Source organism: Tursiops truncatus, chromosome 10 (assembly GCF_011762595.2).
Source record: "Tursiops truncatus isolate mTurTru1 chromosome 10, mTurTru1.mat.Y, whole genome shotgun sequence".
Taxonomy (NCBI): domain Eukaryota; kingdom Metazoa; phylum Chordata; class Mammalia; order Artiodactyla; family Delphinidae; genus Tursiops; species Tursiops truncatus.
Window position 1 is genome coordinate 3,358,684 of NC_047043.1, and position 17,175 is coordinate 3,375,858.

Below are 17,175 nucleotides of genomic sequence, written 5' to 3' on the forward strand. Positions count from 1 at the left end.
CAAATTGTAATGGGTTTATCAGGATGTAACAGTATCATAAGTCAAGGAAGAGCTGTATTTACAATATCTATTAATATGTATATGCACAATATATTATATATAATATACAACATAATTATCTTCATTATATATAATCAATATGCAAATATTTATATTATATAATAAATACTATATATGACTATGTATTCATATATTTAAGATTGATATAAATACTGTGTGTGTGTGTGTGTGTGTGTGTGTGTATATATATATATCTCCTATTAGTTCTGTCTCTGGAGAATCCAGGGAGCTTTGTGGTGAAAATGGCACATGGGTTTCGAGACAACATACCAGAAGGAGGAAAAGAACTCTAACCTTGGGCAACAGGAAAACAAGACAAATACTTCTTCAATTATAAGAGATGAAAATAATCATCTTCGATCTCTGGTCATTTCTTTAGAAATGTGTGGGTCACACTTGGCTTCCTGCCAAGTCATTTAGTTTGATTTATTAAGATGAATATAGCAGTAACTTTGCACCCAAGGAATAGAACTTTTCCCCTAATCTGGATTCTGAAGAATATGCTTGCAGTGGTCTTTCTGGTCCCCAAGTCCCAGTAAATTACACACAAAGAATTTGAGCACAATCTTAGCTCCTTAAAAGGGAGGGTTCTGGCATAGCTTTTTTGGTCGGTTGCTGTGTTACCGTTTCCCCTGCTTCAAACTTAAGAAAACTGCCTTGGTAATTTGTAGGTCTTTCTTTTTTTCCAGAAACCTCTTGACACTTGTTCCCTAAAGATCTACAAGTCTGTTTTCCTATTCACATAAATTCCTCAACTCAGTCTTCTACAACCCCTCTTGTATACCAGATTTTTATTTTTTAATTTTATATGGAAAATAGTTGAACATGGTATTAACCGGAATATATAGTTTGAAAAAAAACTAGTCAACCCCGGATTACTCCAAAGGATTAACAGCAATAAATCTTATTTCCAACGTCAACTGGCACCTCCTCAATTAAGTCCCTTATTATGAAACTTCTTCGCAGTTGGCAGGCGCCCTTACAGATCACAAGGGGGACACACTGAAAAACACCTCCTGACTTCCTACTTGGGCTGGGTTTACATCATGCTGAGGGACAAAGAATGGGGCGGCTGGAGGCTTTTGGTGCTGTGTTGTCAAGTTCCAAGACAGCCCTGGAGGCTACTCTAGGTCCTTTGCAGTTCTACAAAAATTTTAGAATCAGCTTGTCAACTTATGTACACACACAGAAAGTAGCCTGCTGGGACTATATTGAATCTACATTGAATCTGTATTTTGGAATGACATCTCTTTTTCTTTTTTTATAAATTTATTTATTTTATTTTACTTTTATTTTTGGCTGTGTTGGGTCTTTGTTGCTGCACGCAGGCTTTCTCTAGTTGTGGCGAGCGAGGGCTACTCTTCTTTGTGGTGTGCGGGCTTCTCATCGCGATGGCTTCTCTTGTTGCAGAGCATGGGCTATAGGTGCGTGGGCTTCAGTAGTTGTGGCACATGGGCTCATTAGTTGTGGCTCGCGGGCTCTAGAGCACAGGCTCAGTAGTTGCGGCACACAGGCTCTAGAGTGCAGGCTCAGTAGTTGTGGTGCATGGGCTTAGTTGCTCTGTGGCATGTGGGATCTTCCTGGACCAGGGCTCGAACCCGTGTCCCCTGCATTGGCAGGCAGATTCTTAACCCCTGCCTCACCAGGAAAGTCCTGAAATGACATCTTAACAATACTGAGTCTTCTGACCCATGAACAAAGTATATACCCCAAGTTATTTAGGTCTTCTTTAATTGATCATAGCAATATTTAACAGTTTTCAGTGTATGTCTTTCACATTTTTTGTCATTTATTCCTAACTACCTAGTATTTTTATGCTATTGTAAATGATTTTTAATTTCCCTTTCTAATTGTTCATATAGAAATATAATTGATTTTTGTACACTGCTTTGTATCCTGCAACCTTGATAAACTCACTTATTAGTTCTAATATCTTGTTTATAGATTCCGCTGAATTTTCTACATAGATGATCATGTCATCTGTGAAAAAAGGACAATCTTATTTTTTTCTTTCCTATCTGGATGTTCTGTTTCTTGCCTGACTGCAGTCTAGAATCTCCAGTACAACGATGAACAGAGATATCCCTGATTTCTTCCTGATGTTAGGAGAAAAGTATTCAGCCCTTCACAATTAAGTCTGATGTTAGCTGTAGGGCCTTTGCAGATGTCTTTTAATCAGATTGGGGAAGTCCCCTTTATTCCCAGTTTGCCAGAGTTTTTAACAGGACTAGATGGTGGATTGTGTTAAATACGTTTCTAGTATTGATTGAAATGATTATGTGAATGTTAAATCAATCCTGCAATCCCAGGATAAATCCCATAGCCATATTACCTTTTCACCATATCGTAGGTTTCAATTTACTAAAACTTTTGCTAGTTTTTGCACTTATGTTCATGAGGAATGTTTGTTTTGCAGTGTTTTCTTTCCTTGCAATGTGTTTGCCCAGCCAGGATGCCTCGGTAATTTTGCTACCAGGGTAATGCTGACCCCATAGAATGAGTGGCAGTATTTGTGTAGAACTGGTATTATTTCTTCAAATGTTCGGTAAAACTCACGACTGAAGCCATCCCATTGGGGTTATAGGAAGGTTTTACCTGTTTCTTCTTGAGTGAGCTCTGGTAATTTGTGTCTTTCAAGGAATTTGTCAATTTCACCTACTTTCTTGAATTTATTGGTATAAAGGTGTTCCTATTATTTTAACATCTGTGGGATCTTCAGTCACGTTACCTCTCCCATTCCTTATATTGGTAATTGGTCTCTTTTTTTTCCCCTCACCAATCTGGCTGGAGATTTATCAATTTTATTGATTCTCCCAAAGAACAAGCTTTTGGATTAATTTTTCTCTATTTTATTTCATTGGTTACCACTTTGATCTTTATTATTCCTTTTCTTCTGCTGACTTTGGATTTAATTTGCTCTTCTTTTACTGTTTCTTAAAGTGGAAACTGAGGTCACTGATTTGAGACCTGTTTTCCTTTCTTCCTTTCCTTGCAGCATTTAATGCTGCAAGTTTCCCTCTAAGTACTGCTTTAGCAAGAACCCACAAATTCTAGTTTTTTTAAAAGTCATTTCAAATTACTTTCTAATTTCTCTTTAGATTTGTTCTTTGACTTGTGAGTTATTTTGTTTCCAAATACTTGGGGATTTTCAAGGATGTTTCTGATTTCTAATTTAATTCCATGTGACCAAATAAATTATTTAGCTTTTGAGAATTCTTATTCTGCAGCTCATTGAAACATTTTAAAAAATGGTTCTTGATAGGTATTCCAGAAATTTAAGTAGTTTTCAGTTGGTCCTTATCAGCCATATTGCTGGGAGAAAAAAAATTCTTTCAACTTTGTTTTTTACTTTTATTTTTTGGCCACGCTGTGTGGCATGTGGGATCTTAGTTCCCCAACCAGGGATCGAACCCACGCCCCCCTGCGGTGGAAGCACGAGTTCTAACCACTATACTGCCAGGCAAGTCACTTTTTTTTTAAATTGAAGTATAGTTGATTTATGATGTCATGTCAGTTTCAGGTGTACAGCACAGTGATTCGGTTTTACATATATACACACACACACACACATATGTTTTTCAGATTCTTTTCCCTTATAAGGTTACTGCAAAATTCAACTTGTTCTTTATGCATATACAGCATCCAAATATCCCTCCTGACCCAGAAGCAGGAGAGTGAGCACACACTCAGCACACACTCAGGAACCAGCTGATCTGAGATCAAGTCTTGAATCCACAAGCAGGTGACTTCAGTAGCTTATGTACACTCTGTTCCCTCACAGGACTGATGTGAGAATTAAATGAGGTAATAGATGAACAGCACTAATGCAGGAACTGGCTCTGGTAAGTATGATGTTAAGGATTTCTTGTTATTATGATGTGAGAAATACACAATCACAGCACACATCTTACCCAGTGGTCCCATAACCCCCAGTCCCTGGCCATCGTGGCCCAAGTTACGACGCAGTAGCCCACGCCCTGGGCTCATAGTGACAGGGAGAAATCAACTATGAGCTTCCACCTGACGGCAAGCCTGTCACAGGATGGGCCCGAGTCCAGGGCAGATGCTAACAGATGCCGATCTGAGAAATGTCCTCATCACCCAAGTCTGAGTGAACACACAGTCCTTACACTGCCGAGAAATACGGAAAACGAGCATAAACGTAAACAAACACGACTTTAAACTCTGTGCTTGTCATGGTGGACAGTCATCATTTGCCCCAACAGCCAACTGAAGCCAGTAGTCCCGATTACTAAAAACCACAAAGTTGTATAAATGTTCTCCTCCTTTTCGAAAACCGTGTTCGTTCTCTCTCCAGGAAACAGGGCTGTCTGCAAAGCCTTGAACCGACAACGTCACCCACGGGGCCAACTTTGGTTCGTCAAAGTAGCGACTGAAAAAGACAGACACTTCTTAACAAACAGGAAGAGTTACGAACGGTCCCATTTTTTTTTTTTTTTTTTTACTTATTCAGGATAAGCGGTATTTCTGATGCTCCCATGAAGCTTTGACCTTAGCTTTCATTTATAAAAATTAGGAGACAAATTAAATTCCTGGTGCTATACTGTGAATTCAGTAAAAGTTCACCAACATGCAGCGCACACAACAAACTTCAGCGGTTCCTAAGAGCATATAAGATTGAAAGAACAAAAAATTCCCCACCAAGTGTGTAAGAATCGTTTCCCTCCCCTGAACAGTGCTGCTTTCGGAGGCTCTGTAAACTGAAACACTGCAGAATAATTTATCGAATTTCTTTTTTAAAATCCATCCAATTTTTAAAACTTCAACCTTCTTACTGAGGAAAATAAAAGTACGAAGCTAATAAATGTGAAAGAGGATGTTGGATATAAACAGGAAAACCCTCAACACTTAAATCTTAGACATGTTTCAAGCGAAGACTCAGAAGGCGTGGTGCTCATTTTCAATACGGGCTTTGAGCTTCCTAACATTTTATTTACAGAACACCTCCCACAATGAAAATCCAGTACTACTCTATACAACCCGTGGCAGGTTACCGGTGCCCAGCGATTCACGGATGTTAGAGCCAGGGCAGATTTGGGATATGATTTGGATTCAGAGGTGGTCAGCTCCTTTTCCCACCCATTTCAAAGTGAAGCATTTTGCAGAAATCCAGTATTTAAGACAGATCATAATGTGTTCCATAGAGTACTGCCGTTTTCTTAAGTGATACTGTAACTTCAACTGCAGCGAAATGGTCTGGGGGAGCGGAACAAGAACAATGAGCAGTTTGTTCCCAAGAAGCACAGTAAAGCTCCGCTCTTTTCAAAGGACAAGGACCTGGCAATATCACCAGGGATGATCACATCACGTGAGATGATAACGTTACTGCACGTGAGCCCAAGCAAGGGGAAAGGGGGACACGCTGTGAGAGGACCCTGGAACCTGGATCATTAGCGGAGACAAGCAAGGCATAAATGGCAAAAAAGGCTGTTCTTTTTTCTCACCACAGCTGTTCCAACAGAAGACGTATCTTCTCTGGAAGGATGAAACCAGTGATTGTACACAGGTAAGCTCTCGCCACCACTGTGCTTGGCTGGGGACAGCAGTAGGTTGATATGAAATTATCAGGCTCATTATTTCTGTAACCAAAAAAGGGAAAGAAAACGCATCTATATCCACTACACGATCAACTTTCAAAGTACTAAACCCCTGCTGAAAACGAGAAGCCAGCCCAAGCCCTCCAGGACCCGGCAGCCCTCATACGCACAGCTCGGCGTTACTGAAGACGGCGCCCAGCCACTCGAAGAGCTCCTGGGCGCTGCAGGCCGCCTCCGGCTCGCCCCTGAGCTCGCCGCTCCGCAGCACGGGGCACGGCAGATCTGTCACCGTGCTCAGCGCTATTTTTGGCTGACGCTCCTGAATCCGGTAATTGGAAAAGTATGACATCATCGTTGATCCTTCCGCACCTTCAAACACACCAAATAAGGCCACTTGAATAGTGTAAACAAGTTCAGTGAATCCCTGAGTCCACCCCATTCCCACTGGAGGGTTTCAGGAAGCAGGCAGGATGAAGTAAGGCCAGAGGAGGTTGTACAAAGCTTTACTCAAATTAAAATCATTTAAGTTGCCTTCGCCTCCTTGTGCCAAAGTTCTGTCAACATTCATCTTCTGTCACACTTTTCCTGGAAAATCATAAGGCTTTCAGATTCAAACCATACTAGTCTCAACATCTGCTCTACTAAGAAACTTCTGACTTAATCAAAGCATTACTTATGTTTAGATAAAATTAGTGAACTCTACAGAGAAAGCAGCATATTTGCACACTCTCGAAGAAGGAAACAGAAGAGGAGCTGAAGACAGAATCTCAGTCCAGCTTGTCTTTAAACCCCAGTAAGATCCAGTGTATCCTGAAGGATCTTCCCTGGAAGACGGAAATAGTGGCCCTCTTGGAGCAGAGGGCAGGCCTGCTTACTGCCCAGTGTATTAGAAATAATGTCTCCCTCCACCTCCTCCCTCCCTCCAGGGCAAAGGTCAGCAGGCTCACCGCCCAATATAAAAGATCGGAATTCCTTAGGCTCCAGGCTCCCCTCCTGTAATGCAACCCCCTGCTTGCACCAGCATCCCCTGCCCGCCATGCATCACCCTGCAGGAACCAGGACTTGGTGAACTGGAGCAAACGCTGGTGCTCTGCCCACTGCTACTGCTGGGAATCATTAGGTTTTCTGTCTCTGACCCAGGGGTCTCGTGTCTCCTGCCAGAGCGCACGAGAACGTGCTGGCTAACTTCTGAGCTTGCTAAGCGGGTGAAATCTCAGGTGCTTCACAGGTCTTGACAAGCCCTTAAAATACTTCGGAGTCTTAGGAACACAGTGGTCTCCAGAACCCACTGCATAGAAGGCCCTCAGTAAAGACTTCCTACAACTGGGATGTCAGCCTCTCTGCCCTCTGTGTCTGCACCACACACAGAAGAAGCACCCAAGTGTTACAGACCTAGGCCTCACCCAGGCAACCCTGTAGCACCCAGTGACCACGAACTTTCCAGGAGGAGCAGATGGACCTATTTCCAAAATGGGCCTAGGGGCTTCCCTCTTCTCCAAGAGAGAACTACACCATTGTAATTGTGATGATTTGATTCATTTAATCTTGTTTTGGGCCAAAGATACACTTCTAAAAGGAGCGAGGTACATGGTAGTTGTGAGCCGATTAAAATGTTTGGTGAACATGAAACTCTGAACTAAATGTATTATTCTAATCAATTAAAAGGTACAACAAATTTAATCTGACATTTAATGATATGCCTGATTACTACCCTGCAATAACGAATAAGCAGTTTGTGTCTAGCAGTATAACTGGTGTTATTTTAAAACACTCCAGCCAAGGCTGTTGGAGGGAAGCTGGAGGAGGGAAAGGGAGAAATGGGCAAAGGTTAGTTGCCCGAGACCCCACCCTCAGGAGCTCCTGATCGACACACAACCCAAGGAGGTGGAGACAGACGGCTGCGTGCCGAGATGATCCCGGACTATGGCTCTCAGGGATGCCAGAGGGGTCAAAGCAGTTTCCTTAACAACGTTTACAGGTTTCCCCCCATCCCAAAGTAGCGTTCCTACAAAACCTCTCATTAAGTCGAAATGGCATAAAGCGAAGAAGCAATTACCTTAAGACACATCTTGCTAACAGATGCATGAAATAAACACTCAAAGACACAGTTCAAAGCTCTGCCGGCTAGAGGCTAAGACGCTGAGTGCAGTTCTGGGGGAGGGAGCTGGGGGTGCCACTCTCGCTGCTGGGGTACACACTGCCTCTACAGCAGCTCACTGCAAAACACACGCGGAACACTATTTTCACTTTTTGCTTTTGTAAAAAGTAAAGGAGCATAAAGTGAACTTTCGCAAAGTGGGGGACACCTGTATCCATCTACGTGCACAACATCCCTGACCACTGGGGTGAATCACCATTCTCTCCTCACTACTCCCCTTTAATTAACCATTAGATTTCAAAACCACTCCATCGTTACACACTTTATTTTTCATACCTGTTTGATGCCACGCCAAAAGAAAATCAAATTTCAATGGTTTCTTTTCTTTGAAAGCCCAAGATATTCTTTTATACTTCTTAGAGTCCAGTTTAGAGGATAAATCCATCAAATCAATGGAAACAACTTAAAAAAATGGAGAGGAATAAACAGTTCATTCACATACACACAGCTTGCACTGTGCAAAACATGCTAGATTAAAAACATCAGGAGTTTTAGAAGTTTTATGGATAAAAAAAGTTATTTGTATTTCTTGTCCTCCCTTTGGGTTCCCAAACCAAAACTCTGCCTCTGATGGACATTTCTGGCATTGACAGATAATTACAACAGGTGTTTTATTTTTTATTTATTTTTAAAATTTATTTATTTTTGGCTGCGTTGGGTCTTTGTTGCTGCACGTGGGCTTTCTCTAGTTGCAGTGAGTGGGGGCTACTCTTCGTTGTGGTGCACGGGCTTCTCACTGCGGTGGCTTGTCTTGTTGCAGAGCATGGGCTCTAGGCACGTGGGCTCAGTAGTTGTGGCTCACGGGCTCCAGAGTGCAGGCTCAGTAGTCATGGCACACGGGCTTAGTTGCTCTGCGGCATGTGGGATCTTCCCGGACCAGGGCTCAAGCCTGTGTCCCCTGCACTGGCAGGCAGATTCTTAACCACTGGACCACCAGGGAAGTCCCACAACAGGTGTTTTAAATTCACATTTTTCGTAGTCAAAGACCAAGGGCAGAGATCAACTCTAACCTAGCTGTGGAGGTGGCAGCCATAACTACTGATGTTCAAGCCAGACCATCAACAGAACTACATCTCTTCATTCATGGGTGAATTTCTACTAGTCATCATAAAACTTGGGAAAATTAAAGGAAATTCTTTACTAAGAGCAAGTTGGAACAGATGCAAACTGGTATATATAGGCTGGTTAAACAACAAGGTCCTACTGTATAGCACAAAGAACTATATTCAATACCCTGTGATAAACCATAATGGAAAAGAATATGGAAAAGAATGTACATATATGTATAACTGAATCATTTTGCTGTACGGCAGTAATTAACACACTGTAAATCAACTATACTTCAATTTAAAAAAAAAGAACAAGTGGGTTCATCACTTTGAATTTGTGACCCAAAACATATGTATCTAATGGAACATGTCCAAGTCTGTGATCTTTTCAAGATGCAGCCGACAGCTGAAGACAAACAGATGCACAGCAGTATCTATCTCATCCTATCTGATGCCCACCCGAGAGTCCCCGGAGTAAGGAGTTTTAAAGACAAGAAAAAGCCACACTTCTTCTGAACAAAGAGAACAGAGGCAATTCAAACATTTAAATTCAAATTGTTACAGGAAGACTACTACCTTGTTAGAAACTGACGGAGTGAGCGTGATACTTACTAAACTTCATGGTCTTCCTGCCAGAATACTGAGATGGACGACCTTGAAGTCCAGTTTCTTCATAAGTGTCTTTATCCAGTGATAAAATTAATTTCCCTATAAATCAAATAATTCCCATAAGAGATGTTAAAAATATCATGTGTTCGCTAAGAGAAAGCAAGACAAATTGGGCAGTTAAATACCAGTGCACACAAGGGTCTTATTTATTCATACATGTATCTTATTTATAATACATTATATGTACAAAGACATCATTTATTAGAGTGAAACTAGAAACTATCGAAGTTTTTATTAAAGAAAGAGTAAACAAATTATGGTATACTTCTTCTTTGGAATATTTTCAAGACATTAAAAAGAGTAAATTAAAACTGTATGTACTAGGCTTCCCTGGTGGTGCAGTGGTTAAGAATCCGCTTGCCAAAGCAGGGGACACAGCTTGAGCCCTGGTTCAAGAAGATCCCACATGCTGCGGAGCAACTGGGCCTGCGTGCACCACAACTACTGAGCCTGCGCTCTAGAGCCCGCGAGCCACAACTACTGAAGCCCGCGTGCCTAGAGTCCATGCTCCACAACAAGAGAAGCCACAGCAATGAGAAGCCCGCGCATTGCAATGAAGAGTAGCCCCCGCTCGCCGCAACTAGAGAAAACCGGCACGAAGCAACGAAGACCCAATGCAGCCAAAAATAAAATTGATTCTTTAAAAAAAAAAAGAATGCCTGCTGAGAATGGCAGTGAGTTTGGAGGGACGGGAATGAAAGGGGGGACTTTCACTTTACACACATATGAATGACTTGACTCTTTCTTTTTTACCGTTTGTGTTTCCTCCATAATTAAGAAAGAAGAAAAAATGAGTGTGGTTACCGTTTGGTAGCAGGGCCACAGTATTATCCTCGTCAATATTTGTGTTGTACGTTAGTGCATAGCACGCACCTGTAAGAGAAAACCCAGAGGAGAAATTAAGACAAAAAAATCACACCTGCAAGAAGTTAGTGGATTATTTTCACAGGATAACAAACCTTCCGGGTCACTGCTCCAGCTCACTCAGCCAAGCTGGAGGACACGCAAGGCCGAGCACAGCTAGTTGACGCCCCTGCCTAGGGCCTAGCTGTGCAAGCTGGCTACCAACGAGCAGAAAATGCACTCAGGATGGAGCACACACCTCCGGGGATGCTGGCAGAGGGGCACAAAGTGGGAAAGCGGGTGAGCGTACACACCTGAAAGGCAGAGTTCCAGATGAAGACTCAACATGTGCCACAAACTTGTGTGAAGTCAAGAAAGCGACTCAATCTCTCTGAGCCTCATTTTTCTCACCTGTAAAATGGGCGCTGCAGGCCTATTTCATAGTGTTGTTGCCAGGGTTAAGTCGGGTCAGCTATGTAAAAGTCCCTGCCATGGCCAGTGTCCACACTGTTATCAAAATAGCTCAGACTTCTTTTTTTTTTTTTTTTTTTGACCACACCACACAGCTTGTGGGATCCTAGCTGCCCGAGCAGGGATCGAACCCAGGTCCTCAGCAGTGAAAGCGAGGAATCCTAACCACTGGACCGCCAGGGAATCCCCCAGCATCAAGCTTCAGAACCGAAGAAAGGAATCATGTCCGTGTGACCAAAGACAAGATGTCAGTGGCCCTTGTGCAGTGATGTATGTAGTGAGGGTGGATCCCTAAAGACACGCTGAAATAGTTTCAAACAAGTGGCTCCTAGGATATAACTGGAACAAGCCAATCCAGCCAGCTGACACGGATGGGAATGAGGTGCGCAGGCGAGGCTGAGAGCCACAACGTCTAAGCGGAAGATGCTGAACCCCAATCAGCACCTGACTCCGGGGCCAGCAGCTGTGGCTGCACCAGGAGACCACCCTCTCCAGACAGCTGTCATGGGGGCTGCGGGGAGAACAGCGGTCTGTCTCTGCAGCCACACACCCAATGGCAGCGCATCTGAACACAGCGGTCGAAGATTTTCCTTTCCATTAACCCTCATACGACACACTCCCACACAACACCTGTGGACCAGCGCAATCAGAAACCAGCACCTAATGAGGGCACACAGAGTCGGCTGAGCTACTGCGGGACGGAGGGAGGGATGCACACACCTGACCACACAGGCGATCTCCAGCAGTCCTATTCAGAACAAGAGAAGGACCCTGGTATTGCTATGCGATCTCCCTGGACTTCCTCACCTCACCGCGTTCATAGACACTACACGGCTTTCCTTACCTTTCTTGACAAAAGTATTGATGAATTCGTGTGCGATTAACTCATGAAGAGGTAAATCCTTCACAAAGTAATAGGGTCCAGAGTCCATGACCAGGTCCTTCAGCTCTTTTGCTAGTATCCCACATTCAGGAATCAGAAAGGAAACCTATTGGAATGTGCAAGAGAAACAAGTCTTATTCATTGAAGCATTGCTGACTTACAATATTACATTAGTTTCATGTGTACAGCATAGTGATTCAGTATTTTTGCAGATTATACTCCATTGTAAGTTTAAACAAGTCTTATTTTCATGTAGATCAACACCCAGGTTTTTAGGGATGATACATCATGAAGGCTGCTAACCATTCCTCCACAGCTTTCAAAAAAACTCTGAAATTAACTTACCAATCTCAGAGTGGGAGATGGGGATCGACATATATACACTATTGATACTATGTATAAAATAGATGACTAATGAGAACCTACTGCATAGCACAGGGAACTCTGCTCTGCTCTGGTGACCTAAATGGGAAGGAAATCCAAAAAGAGGGGCTATATGTATACGTATAGCTGACTCACTTTGCTGTACAGTAGAAATTAACACGATATTGTAAAGCAACTATACTCCAATAAAAATTTTAAAAATAAAAATAACAAAACAAAAAAACTTACTAATCTCAGGAAAAGAAAAATTTGACAACTCAAGTTTTCCATTTCTGTATTCGAGCTTACAGTACAGGAAAGGTGAATGAGCAAAACAATTCCCCCCCGCCCCCCCGTACGCGGGCCTCTCACTGTTGTGGCCTCTCCCGCTGTGGGAGCACAGGCTCCAGATGCGCAGGCTCAGCGGCCATGGCTCACGGGCCCAGCTGCTCCGCGGCATGTGGGATCCTCCCGGACTGGGGCACGAACCCGTGTCCCCTGCATCGGCAGGCGGACTCTCAACCACTGCGCCACCAGGGAAGCCTGAGCAAAACAATTTTAATGGGAAGCTCTTGCTTGTGGGTTTTTTTAAAATAATTTTTTAAAATTAATTTTATTTATTTTTGGCTGCGTTGGGTCTTCCTTGCTGCACGCGTGCTTTCTCTAGTTGCGGTGAGCGGGGGCTACTCTTTGTTGCCGTGTGTGGCTTCTCATGCGGTGACTTCTCTTGTTGCAGAGCATGGGCTCTAGGCGTGCAGGCTTCAGTAGTTGTAGCACACGGGCTCCGTAGTTGTGGCTCGCGGGCTCTAGAGCGCAGGCTCAGTAGCTGTGGCGCACGGGCTTAGCTGCTCCGCGGCACGTGGGATCTTCCCGGACCAGGGCTTGAACCTGTGTTCCCTGCACTGGCAGGTGGATTCTTAACCACTGTGCCACCAGGGAAGCCCTTGCTTGTGTTTCATCTTTTACAAATGAGCAATATATTTTATGTCCCGTTCCTATCACTACATTAATTAATTTTTAGGGAAATATAGTACAATTGAATATCCCTAGATCTGTGTATCCTAGTACCAGGCTGGAATCAAAGGAACTGTTCCTTAGGGCATAAGGAATTTAGGGACACCAATTATTAAGAGGTTACATGGAAGCAGAAGTCTGCTGGATGTTTACACCTTACAGATAGAAAAATTCTACAGATGGGACGGGAGAGATAAGGTACACATCCCCGACTGCTGTCTGTGATGAGCTTTCCATCCAAAGCAGAGATAATCAACCTGACAGGTTTCAAACGTCGCCCAGGTGCTCCACACCTTGAAAAATCACTCTCCCGAAGCTGGGACACCAGTTTGTCCCTGAAGGACCAGGGTCACCAGTTGTGTCTGAGAAACTAGCCAGTCAGGCCTGAGTTGAGATTAGGCTGGTCTATTTAAAGTGGAAAAGGCTTAAAGCATTTTCATTGTAAGGTTTATTCTGAAGCCCTCTCCACTTAAATGGGTTGGTGAAGCCCGCCCAGCATACACTACCTGGGAATTAGGAATGTTCTCTTCTACTCTCAGCAGATCCTGGATAAACTGATAATTAACCTCACCGATGCTTCAACCACCACATTCGCGAAAAAGGCGCCCGAGAGGGTGACATTTTCACGGAGCAACAGCGAAAATCGCTCTGAAGTTGCGCATGCGAGCAGGGAAGCCTCGGCGAATTTCTGCAAAAGCTGCCGAAATGGTGCACTCTGGCTGGACAACGCAGAAGGCAGCAGGCAAAGGGGGAGATTTCTCAGGTATCAAACTAGCGCCCATAAGCGGTTCAGAAGGGCAAGCAGCTTCGCGGACTCCGCACGAGGCTCCGCAAAGACCCTCCGGCGCGCGGCGGGGTAAGGAAGCCGGGATGGGGAAGGGGCGGGTCCGTCCCGGGCTGCGGGGCACACCCGCCAGGGCCTGGTCCCGGCCTCGCCCCTCCCCGGGACGCACCCAACCCGCAGCGGGTCGGGGCAAGAGTAAGTGGCCAGGGGCGCGGCGAACTCTGTCAGGCGCACGCCAACTTGCTTCTCCCTCCGAAGGCGGAACACCGCCCCGCGCCGGTGCATCTTGGGACTTGTAGTCCTGAGGCGGGGCAAACCACAGGCCCGGAGCGGCTAGAGACTACAGTTCCCAGCATGCCTGGCGAGGGCCCCGCCCCCTCCGCGCGCCGAGGGCGGGGGAGCAGAGCGCGGCTTTCCCCAAGCCTCCACCGCCGGCGGGATGGTGTGCGGTCCGCGGGCCCGGGATGTGGACTCACCCTGTAGTTGTGATAGTGCGTCTCCACGAGGTGCCGGTGGCGCGACTTCTCGTGGCCGAAGTTGGACTTTTCGCAGACCAGCAAGTGCCGGGGCACCTCTCGCAGCCGACACAGCATGGCCATGGTCTTCCCCACGCAGGTCCTGCCAGGGTTCGGCTCGCCCCGCCCCTTCCCCGCGGGCATGCGCAGTGCAGGCACGCCGCACGTGTTGAGGCGGTCCCGGGTAGGGGCGGGGCTAGTGCTGGGAGCGGGCCTAGGCTTCTGGGGGGCCTACGCAGAAGCTCGCTGATGGTTACCTACAAGGTACCCTACCTGAAATTAGTTCTCTTGCCAGAATCCTTCCTCTAGGCCCCAGGTTGCTCCTTCCCAAATTGTTAAGAAGTTTGTGTCTAAAGGTAACACATAATACCTTTAACAGGGCTCCTTAAGACTCCTTCAGAACCACTTTCAAGATGCTTTTAAAAATATCTTTTTGGAACCGATTTTAATAATTTCTTCCTATTGGAGGTTATAGTGATAATGCGTTTTTCCATCTAAGTTTTCTGATCAACTCCAAGGGCCGTACTACTACATGCTTCTCAAACTGGAGTATGCACAGCCCCAATTCTATGCAGAGAGGACAGAAAACAGCAGAATATTTGTAGTACAACCTTATGGAGCATCAGTTTTACTATAAGATTTGGAAGAATAGAACTTAAGTAATTTGGAAGGTATTTACAAATCTAAAACTAAGACAGACTGGAAAGTCCTCTGCCATTAATGTCAGTATCCTGTGCCTTAGATGTCATATTATCTCTGTGAATACTCTAAGGAAAACCTGTTTCCATTATTTTAAATAAGAAAAATGATAAGGACTAGCAAGTTAATCAAAAAACTACCGATTTCCTAAATCACAATATGGCACCTAGATATACCTTATAAATATTGTATTAGAATGTAGAATGCTTAGAGCATTGCTGCTTTTTTTTTTGCGGTACGCGGGCCTCTCACTGTTGTGGCCTCTCCCGTTGCGGAGCACAGGCTCCGGACGCGCAGGCTCAGCGGCCATGGCTCACGGGCCCAGCCGCTCCGCGGCATGTGGGATCTTCTTGGACCGGGGCACGAACCTGTGTCTCCTGCATCAGCAGGCAGACTCTCAACCACTGCGCCACCAGGGAAGCCCAAAGCATTGCTTCTTGGTCACCACACAATTCAACAGCAGTGGCCTCTCAGACCAGCAACATCAAATATGTACATCTCCTTGGTTGGTGCTCCAAAGCTTTGCAAAGTGACTAGCGTGATTCTGACCGTCTATCAATTACGTGTGAAAGCAACATGAAGCTTTTCTAGCATGCCATTTAGGTTAAAATATTGTATTAAGTTTTGTGGCCTCTCCCTTTGCGGCGCACAGGCTCCAGACGTGCAGGCTCAGCGGCCATGGCTCACGGGCCCAGCCGCTCCGCGGCATGTGGGATCTTCCCGGACCGGGGCACGAACCCGTGTCCCCTGCATCAGCAGGCAGACTCTCAACCACTGCGCCACCAGGGAAGCCCAAAATATTGTATTAAGTTTTGAAGGCTTGGTGTAAATTCTATACGTATGAACTTCAGCTGGAAAATGTATGGCGAGATAAGTAGCTGCTGTGCATTTTGGGTGTTGAGAACTCGGAGGTGTTCTTACAGGGAAGCGTGACGAGGATATGATCTGCGGGGTGTCCTGTGTTATGAAATAGAAGGCCAAAATCCTATTTATTTCAAAGATGAAAGCTGCAACTTCAAGTCAGTTTGGGGCTGAGGAGTCCTTTCTGCCTCCCTCCCCAGAGTTCTGCGTGTGTAATGTCCCTTGCCGATCACATTCCTCCCCCCCTCCCTCCCCACTGGGTGGTTTCTGTCAGCGGACAAACATGCCTTCGTGTTGTGCATTAAACAAGCAGACCTCCTTTGACCACAGGTCGCTCTGCGTTGCCGCTGTTTCTCTGTTCCATTAGGGCTGCTTCTCCTCACATTCTCTACTGAACCCGTTTCATTCCAGCTTTTCTCCACAATGCTTCACTGAAATGGCTCTGCAGCCCCTCCCCACTGTCTCCACCCTACAACCACTGCCGGTAACCTTCCTCTCTTTCTGGTCCACTGCCAGTCACAGCCTCCCAGCCATCTCGTCCTCCTACAGTCCATCCTCCACTCAGCATCCAGACTGATCTCTGGAAAATGTCAACAACATGATATATGCAAACCCCGCCCCCACTTAAACCCTGTCACTGGCTTCTCGTTGCAGTTGAATAAAAGTTTAGTTAACCTGGCCCCTGCCAACCTCTGCGGCCTCATCTGCCCTTGCTTGTTCATACCATTGTGTCAGCTTTTCTGGTTTCTAGAGCTGAAAGCACTACCAACATCTCTCCTCAGACCCAGGGTGGGGAGAGACGGTGTCAAGTCCAGGGAGGGAGCAGAGGGGTGCAAGCAGAAAGCTTCCAAAGCTCAACCACTGCGTCCCAGCTGCTTCTTGGTGTGGGCCCGTTCCCCCTTTCCAGAGATCAGACAGCAAAGGAAGGAAGATGGGGCCCCCAGAGGGTGCAGCCCAATGTCTTCAAATCTGTCCACAACCTTGACCTCCAGAGTTTAGATTTGGAGGGAACAGATTAAAGACAAACTTCTTATTTTGCAATCTGGCCTTGGGCCCTAGTGGTCAGACTCTGGTTGCCTCTTTCCTCCTGTCAGGTGGGGCACTGAGTGCATTTAAGAACCAATCACAAGCATACATGATGAAAAGAATTTCTGTATAACTCAAGAGATCCAACTTTAAACAAGGGGAAAGGGAAACCAGCGCCTACTGGGTGCCTACTGTTTGCCAAGTCACTTGTGATGAACATAT

General features: G+C 45.3%; 1 protein-coding gene across 9 annotated transcripts in view; it reads right to left on the reverse strand.

Annotated features, from left to right (window-relative positions):
* Nucleotides 1-4,219: 4,219 nt before the first annotated feature.
* The window catches only part of RPP40 (ribonuclease P/MRP subunit p40), a 43,743-nt gene continuing 30,787 nt past the window's right edge, over nucleotides 4,220-17,175 (reverse strand). For 2 of the 9 annotated variants that reach the window (XM_073810276.1, XM_073810277.1), the window contains 8 exons: nucleotides 14,329-16,023; nucleotides 11,653-11,797; nucleotides 10,299-10,367; nucleotides 9,438-9,533; nucleotides 8,053-8,178; nucleotides 5,789-5,987; nucleotides 5,526-5,660; nucleotides 4,220-4,453 (listed from right to left, as the gene is read on the reverse strand). In XM_073810276.1, coding sequence (XP_073666377.1) covers nucleotides 4,255-4,453; nucleotides 5,526-5,660; nucleotides 5,789-5,987; nucleotides 8,053-8,178; nucleotides 9,438-9,533; nucleotides 10,299-10,367; nucleotides 11,653-11,797; nucleotides 14,329-14,511 — 1,152 coding nt within the window. In that variant the 5' untranslated portion in view covers nucleotides 14,512-16,023 and the 3' untranslated portion in view covers nucleotides 4,220-4,254. The other 7 variants (XM_019945175.3, XM_073810278.1, XM_073810282.1 and 4 more) reach the window with 7 other exon arrangements.